Source organism: Vigna umbellata, chromosome 4 (genome assembly GCF_029865625.1).
Source record: "Vigna umbellata cultivar VRB3 chromosome 4, Vumbellata_1.0, whole genome shotgun sequence".
Classification (NCBI taxonomy): Eukaryota; Viridiplantae; Streptophyta; class Magnoliopsida; order Fabales; family Fabaceae; genus Vigna; species Vigna umbellata.
Genome location: NC_142168.1, coordinates 69,682,913 through 69,691,429, shown reverse-complemented (window position 1 = coordinate 69,691,429; position 8,517 = coordinate 69,682,913). Strand labels below are relative to the sequence as shown.

Sequence of the window (8,517 nt, the reverse complement as noted above, 5' to 3'; positions counted from 1 at the left end):
TAACAACATGTCCTTAGGCTTATCTCAGAATTTGGGTGCTCAGATTCCTTCAATCCATGACCAAAACTCCCAATCCAGTGACCTATTGCGTTTCTGTGGTGCACCAAGGACTGGTCCATTTGACCACATTCTCCCACCAAACATAGCCTCACCCTTCAGACCCTCCTCACACCAAACCATGCAACTTCAAAACCCTCCATTCTTCATGCCAGAATCAAACCAAAACCAAAACCAAAACTACCATGATCACCAAGAAGCTTTAATCTCAAACAAGCCTTTTCAAGGAATGATACAACTATCTGACCTCAACAACACCAACACCCCTTCTGCCTCCAACCTCTTCAACCTTCCTTTTCTATCCAACCGAGGCCACCACACCCCCAACTACTCCGAGGAACACCACTTCAACCCCACAAAAGCCTCAAATTTCTTCACAGAAGGCACCATAATCGGCACCGATCACCAAACAAGCTCCGCCACTGCCCTTTCGCTTTTCAGCACCACTCTCCAAAACACCACCAACTTGTCTCACATGTCAGCAACTGCACTGCTCCAAAAAGCTGCTCAAATGGGTGCTACAAGTTCCAGCACCAACAACTTCCATGCAACCGGACAAGCCACGGTGCAATTGAATAAGCGTCTGGATCAAGGCGTAACCGGTTACATCAACCTGTAACCGATTACGGCATTTCGGCTTGCTGTTCATGAAGTTGTAACCGGTTACGTCTCCCTGTAACCGATTACGCCTCACACTTCCTGCAACTCTATACTCCGACAACGCGCACTGCGGAAAGGATCTCCCGGATCATCTCTTCTTCTTTTCGAATACACACCCGTCACCAACTCAACTTCTTCAACCACTGCTTCCACGCTTGGCAGCTTCATCCACTCGGTCATCATCATGAACAACGTTCTCAACAACGTTCTTCCTCCTCCATTCAACATTCTCTGTCTTTTCATATGCTTTTATGCGGTGTTGCGTAATTCATAAAATACGTCGAGGGCATATGAGTCATTGTATGGTATTTCTTCGCAAATCCGCGCACCTAAAGCGAGATTGTATGTACAGTGTATTCTCACGAATCTCTGCTTTTCCGTCCGAGCAAATCTTCGCAAATCGGCACAAAAGAACAACGTATTCTTTCTAAATCAATCCTCTCTTATCCACGTGAACAGAAAAATCAGTTCAAACGAACAGAGCCTAGGAGAAAATTAAGAGTCGCCTGACTAAACTTTGGAAGTGCATAAACTTTGGAAGTACATGAAAAAGTCCACTCATTGAGAGGACATCACTTAAAATGAGTCTGTAAGTGTTAATAATTATTTCAAATTTAAATAACTTTTTTATCCAAATAAAAATGTAAAATAAAATTAAAATTCATTAAATTTAATTATCTTGTCCAAACAAAAGATTTAAAGCATACAAGTTAAGCTTTTTAAAATGGAAGAAAACTAAATTTGAAGAATTCGATACTATTGTTGTTTGTAGCAAAAATGTGGCTCTCAAGAAGTGTTAGGTTTTCTCTTCTTCCTTCCATTGTCAAGTTTCCTCCTTTTCTTCCAATCCACAATTCCCTCTTTTGCTCTCACTCTCAGTCTCAAACTTCCTTACACGACGACGCCGTCTCACAATTCAATCGCTTGCTTCATCAGCGTCATGTTCCTCCCATCTTCGAATTTGGAAAGATTTTGGGATTTCTTGTGAGGATGAAGCGTTACCCTACTGCTATTTCTCTCATTAAGCAAATGGAGCTCAAGGGAATTCACAATGACCTTGCTAATCTCAACCTCCTCATCAATTGTTGCTGTCACTTACACAAATTATCTTTCGCTTTCTCTGTATTTGCCAAGATTCTCAAACGGGGTTATCATTCAGATGCCATAACATTAACTACACTCGTCAGAGGTCTCTGTGATAAGGGTGAGGTCAAGGAAGCCCTCAACCTTCACGACAAAGTAATAGCACTAGGATCTCGGCTCAACCAATTTACTTACGTGACTCTGATTAATGGATTGAGCAAAATAGGAGAAACTAAAGCCGCCATCGAATTGTTCAGAACGATTCAAGGTCAATCAACCGTAATGTACAACATTATTATTGACTCTTTATTAAAAGAGAATCATCCGAAAGAAGCTTATGGTTTGTATTCTGAGATGGTTATCAAGGGAATTTCTCCTGATCTTATTACTTATAATACTCTAATTTATGGCTTTTGCTTAGTAGGACAGGTAGAGGTAGCATTTGGTTTCCTAAATAAAATGGTATCAAATAGCATCAGGCCAGATGTTTATACCTATAATATATTGATTGATGCATTGTGTAAGGAAAGAAAGCTAGGAGAAGCCAATAATGTGTTAGGTGTGATGGTGAAAGCTTATGTGAAACCTGATGTTGTTAGCTTTAATGCTCTAATGGATGGATACTATGTAGTTAATAAAGGGAAAAATGCGAAACAAGTATTCAGTGCAATGACTCACATGGGAGTGAGTCCTGATGTTAGGACCTACAATATCATGATAAATGGACTCATAAGGAACGAAATGGTGGATGAGGCCATAAATCTCTTTCACGAAATGCGAAACAGGAATATCGTTCCAAATACTGTGACTTATAATACTCTTATTGATGGTTTATGCAAAACTGGAAGAATCTCTCATGCTTGGGATCTTTTTCATGAGATGCGTGGTAGAAATCAACAAGCAGACGTAATCACTTATAGTTCCATGATTGATGTTTTATGTAAAAATCATCAATTAGACAAGGCAATTGAATTATTGAGGAAAATGAGAGAAAACGGAGTTCAGCCCGATATGTACACTGCAACAATACTTATTGATGGGATGTGTAGAGGGGGGAGACTTAAGAATGCACAAGAGATTTTTCAAGATCTATTTAATAAAGGTTACAATCCCAACATCCGTACTTATACTGTTATGATCAGTGGTCTTTGTAAGGAGGGTTTGCTTGATGAGGCATTGACCTTGTGGTCCAAAATGGAAGACAGTGGTTGTTTATCTAATATTATAACTTTTGAAATAATAATCTCTGCTCTCTTTAAGAATGACGAGACTGAAAAGGCAGAGAAAGTTTTTCACGAAATGATCTCTAGAGACTTGTTGAAATGATGAAAGGTGACACTGTATTTGAATAACAATGTGTTTGTCATAGAATGTGCATGAATGGTTTGTAAGTTTTGTATTAGATGAGTTGGTTTAGGTTGTAACCTCTGTTGCTGATGTTTTCCTGGTCTAGGGTTGATACATTTTTATTTTCTACTCTGCATTTTGGATTGCTATCAAACTTCTGTTTCCTTTGACATTACATTTCATTTGTAGAATTTGTTTAACTGATTAGTACAAAGGTTGAAATCAATGATTTTATTGTCTTTCAAGACCAAAACTGTGACCTCCCTCCCTATGTCTAAAATCTTGATGATTTTTTTATTTCCAACTGTTTGATATTTTCCATTGTTTGCCAGAAACTAAATATGTTTTTTCTTTAGGGCCTTCAGTGTTGCACTTTAGGGAACCATTCCCAAAGAATAAGCACACTTACGAAGCTTAGGGATCTTAACCTTGGCAATAATCATCTTCATGATATGCCTATGCCTAAAGAACTTTTAAGTCTTTCTGAATTCTTTCAATAGCAGAATCTCACGTGTCTATTTCTTACCCTCACTGGATTAATTGCAGGTTCAATATTTAGCACAATTGGATACATTGTCCCTCTATAATATTTGCCTAACTGGTTCAATCCATTCTACATTAGGTCTATTGAAGAATGAGGTCAAATTTCATTTTGATTCAAAACAATATGCAGATATATAACTGGGAATTTTGACACAATTAATGGAATTACATCTATCATATAATTTACTCACAAATTCAATCCCTTATGTATTTGGCCAATAAGAGAAGAAGACTATTTTGTACTTTCAAAACAGCAAAATTTCTGGTCATATACCAGTAGAATTTCGAAATCTGAAAAAGATATTTTCTGGATGAGTGTGCCACTTATGTTTTTTTGTTCATAGAATTTGAATTATTTCTCCATGTTGTTCCGACAAGAGTTATTTGGAAAATTTCCTGGTTTGTTTTTATTTCCCATATACTTTGATTTCTTCCCCCTTAAAACCTTCGCTGTATGAACATTATGCAGCCTATTTTCTCACATCATAACATGGAGATGATCAAGCTGAAGTCTAAAAGAACTAGAGATATACCACTTCTTGTGTGTATGAAGGATGATGGCACAACTTCCTTTCATTCAAGTATGGTTATACATAACCAGCTGATAAAGTTCTTACTTAGTTATACATGTAGAAATTACATAATTACAATGATAAAGTTCTTAGATTAATTACATAGCCATATATAGAACTCAAATATTGTATTCGCTGTTGAGTTAAGGTCGGTGAAGACTAATCTATAGTTTCAACCTCCTTGACAACGGTGGTGGCACCAAGTGCATGGCTGACAGATTTGGAAACCAAAATAATCAAAAAGTCAAATAGATCAGTGGCAATAACTGTTGAGGTTAAGTCCTCTTTGTGCAAAGTCTTCAACGAAGAGCTAACAAGCCTTGGAGAAATTAATTGGAGCGTTCCCTGATATCATTTTAACATCCTCCCCTGATTTCTTCATGATCTTCTTTATCCTTGCCAAGGGCAGAGAGTGGATGTGGAGCCCTGTCCTTCCAGATATCCATCTACACAGTAACCCTGAATATGCACCAGCTTGTTTCATATCTGTTCTACTTCACTACTGTGTGTTTGAGTTAATTTCAGTTTTAATGGTCTCTGAGATACTCTCAGTTGTAGCATCAGTGTCAAGTTTCAGTGTTATGTATACCATTTTCATTGAATCTTTCAGTTTCATTCCAATAACATTGCTGGCCAAGACTACTTTGGCTGGCTAAGTGGATCTAGAATAAATAATTATGAATCTTTAACTCCCAACATTATTATTCTATTTATATATTTGTTGCTTGTGTCTAGAAACATTAGGGATCCAGAAGTGTAAAATCGTTATTTAATGATTTGACTTATTTCTTGGTAAAGCATTAACTATATGACAAGGGTTCTTCTCTACAAGTATTTAGCTATTTGAAAGGATTGCTTAATCTCAGAAATATTTTAGGCACAGATATAGCCTTTGGAGTCATGATCTGCAACAATCAGTTCTGCAAAATTAGACCTATCATTTTATTTTTGGGTCCCAAGGCCAGCCCTGGCCTTTTCTAGACTTAGGCCCATTTTCTTGGCCCCACACACCATGAAATGGATTGCCATTCCACTAGGGCCGGGGCAACCCCCAAATGCACATTTTCTTCTACACAAACATTTCTTCGCTGCTGGAGCTCGACAGCAGTACCGGCGGCAGCACAGTGAAGTTTGACAGCAACACTGACGGCAGCAATGGTGGACCTCGACTGTAGCTCTTGACGGCAGCTCTCGACAGTAGGACACGGTGGGTCACTTAAGGTCTCAAACATCTTGTGTGCTTTCTTAACCCTTTGATACTCCTCTTTAGCTTCTTTGGATGCTTGAACTTGTATGTCTTTCAACTTGTCTAGAGTCTCTTGGCATGATTTTAGAGCTATGACTGCCATCAAAGTTCTTGCATCGATGTCTTCTATCATTGTCCCAACACCAAAATCATCTTGCAACATTAAGTTAGTGTGGAAAAGGAAAACCAGATTGATGAAATGTGAAGTATATTAAAACTGAGATTACCCTTTTGTGCTCTGACCTTTATGAAACGTGAGATTATACCCAGTCCATACCTATTTCCCTCTTAAGCCAATATCTTTGTTTTAGTTGGTGTAGTTCTTTTAACAATTTTTGTTTTACAATTTCCAGCATATAGTTTTGTTTTTCCTTTAGAATGAGTTAGTATAGGTACCATATTTTGATTCTTCTTAGGACTTAAGTAGGTTAGTTTACATACAACTCTATATTGATGAAATGAATTTGCTTAGTCTAGTTTGATTGTAGTTTTTGTTTCTGTAATTGAATTCTGCTAAGTCCAGTGAATTTTCTTTTAGTTATAGTCTAGTATAGTAGCATAGTTAACTTCTGCAGTTTTAATTTTTAATAACTAGAAAGATATAGTTGTAGATTAGTTCAGTGAATTTGAGTTTCTTTAAATAAATATTAGAGCTAGTTAGAAGTAGGAAGTTAATTTTTAGATTGTTCTGTTTAACTGCAGTACTTTTAGGCTAGTGTAGGGGCATTTTCAGATTTTGGTTTTATAATTCTAGAGAGTAGATAATTTTGAGATGGTTTCTAATGGTAAATTTAGGTTTGTTAACATAGTTATGATGATATTTTGGTAGTTTTATCATTAGCATATAGGTTTAGGACAGTTTTAAAATTTTCTGCATATTACAATATCATAACTGAGTCCCATTTGTTTCCTTGTTCTACCAACAAACAAATCTCCAGATTTAATGAATCCTGGAATTCTTCCAGTGATTGTCCAGAATGGTAAATGTGCCACTGCTTCTTTCCTCCCTATTGAAACTATTGCAATTGCTGAATGTGGTTTGAAGTTTCCATCCTACATTCTCTTGCTCCCTGTATTATCACCTTCAGGTTGTTCACAACAACTTCAGCCTGTTGCTGTGCCAATAACCATGCTTCATTTCCTGATGTGTGGAGTTCCATTAAAATACCTCTTATTAGGTGGCTTGTAAGAAGATTAAAATGCCATTGATTTATGGCATTTTAACCAATTTATATGGGACAATCATCAGAAAGTTGTTCAATAGTTTTTGGCGTATCGAAGGATAAGTGCACAAGTTTGAATGAATAAGCTACTCATGCTTAAGTGTTCAACTGTGCTAGTTTGGCTGATTTCATGGTGTCATCATTGAAAGCTTCTGATCACCGCAGGTATATCAGATGTTTGCAACAAGTGAAGCAAGAGTACTGCCTTGTCAAGAATAAGCTTGAAACACTGTTCAGGGTATTAACTAGAGGAAAAACTTAAAAAATTGAATATCCTTCTATTTACATTCTGGATTTGTAATTTATATTTCTTTTATGAATTATTGATGCAGCTTGAGCAACAGATTGTGAGAGTTGGTGGGTAAATCCCTACGAAATTAAGTTTCAGTGGGTGACTGGGTGGGTTTGTAGAGATGCTTGTGTTATGATTTTCATCTTTGTTAAAGATTATCTTTTATCTTATGGCCATGGTGAATGTACGGTTTTTGTGAAGATATAAGATTATTCAAAATACTAACCGTATTCCCTGGCAACGACGTCAAATTTGATAGGTTGTCGTTGAAGCTATCAAATTAATACTACTTTTTAAGACAACTTAAGTATTGTCAAGTAGTATCCAAGTAAGTAGATAGGGCTAAAGTAACCCTGAGTCGTCTCCCTACGAACACGGAATTGCTTTCGAATATCTAACTCTTATGAATGTTATGCAATGCTTAAGAGTAATGATTGAAGAATGTTTAAAGAACAAATAAGAAACTTAAAAACAGTTACGATGAATTAAGCTAATTCCACTGCTTTTACAAGATAGATTCGTCATCGGTTATTCACGGATAATTGTTCAATTGATTATTGTTTAAGTTTCAAATTAATTAAAGTACATTCTTAATTAATTTGAGGGCGATCATGCATTTAACCAAAATAAATTCTCAATCAAATGCAAAACCTTTCTAGATTATTCACAATAAATTCAACCAAAGTACATTCTCAATCAAATTCTATTGTGTTTAATCATGTCTATTCTTAAATCTCCTAACCAAATTAAAAGCTAATTAATCAAAGTAAATTCTTAATTGATTATAGTTGAAATTATTACTAATCAATCAAAGTACATTCTCAATTGATAATAAAAATCATTTAATCATATGAAAGTTCCTAAATTAAATCAAAGTAGATTCTCAATTTAAACCTAGAAACCCTAAAACTCATATAACCAATATGCATGTAGATTCAAACACATTATGATGCAAAAATCTTTGCTTTTAACAAGATAGAGAGATGAAAGACATAGAGAACAACTTAAATCAATAACCAAAGTAAACAATTGCATTAACTCAATCTAACCTCAGAATCCATAATGGAATTAAAGCAGAATAATCATAGATGTTTAGCTCTCCATGAATGGAGTTGAATACAAGATGAAAGAAAAGTGAGACGAGTATGAGAGAATGAATGAATTAAGTCAAGTCTCTTTTTCTGCCTCCCTTGGGTCTCTTTATATAGGCTTGATTGGGCTTGGACTCTGAATAGTTTGTTGATAAGATATTTTCTATTGATATATTATATCTTTCAAATATTCATTAGATTAAATCAGTTTTAAAGAATATTTGATAGATATTAACTCAATTATCTTATATCCTATATCTTCCAAATAACTAAAAGATTTAGATGATGTTAAAATTATTTGGAAGATATTTTCTGTTGATATTCCCAAATTAAATTCAACAACTGAATTTTATCTTTTAGATTTTCTGACTTTCCAAAATTGCACAAATACCTTGAAATTGCC

The 8,517-nt window shown here is 35.7% G+C and overlaps 2 protein-coding genes across 2 annotated transcripts; one reads left to right on the top strand and one right to left on the bottom strand.

Moving 5' to 3' along the window:
• Positions 1–1,466: 1,466 nt before the first annotated feature.
• Positions 1,467–7,194, top strand: LOC148201095 (uncharacterized). The gene is made up of 2 exons (XM_088113868.1): positions 1,467–5,469; positions 6,447–7,194. The coding sequence occupies exon 1, from the start codon at positions 1,495–1,497 to the stop codon at positions 3,124–3,126; it is 1,632 nt and encodes a 543-aa protein (XP_087969994.1). The 5' UTR covers positions 1,467–1,494; the 3' UTR covers positions 3,127–5,469; positions 6,447–7,194.
• LOC148201096 (nuclear transcription factor Y subunit C-3-like) lies at positions 4,422–4,746 on the bottom strand. Its single transcript, XM_088113869.1, is given in 2 exon segments — positions 4,422–4,560; positions 4,562–4,746. Coding segments are annotated over 2 exon segments (324 nt in total).
• Positions 7,195–8,517: the final 1,323 nt, after the last annotated feature.

What these genes read in the sequence shown, in the direction of transcription:
- LOC148201095 (XM_088113868.1), top strand. Translation starts at nt 1,495, where the DNA reads ATGTGGCTCTCAAGAAGTGTTAGGTTTTCTCTTCTTCCTTCCATTGTC.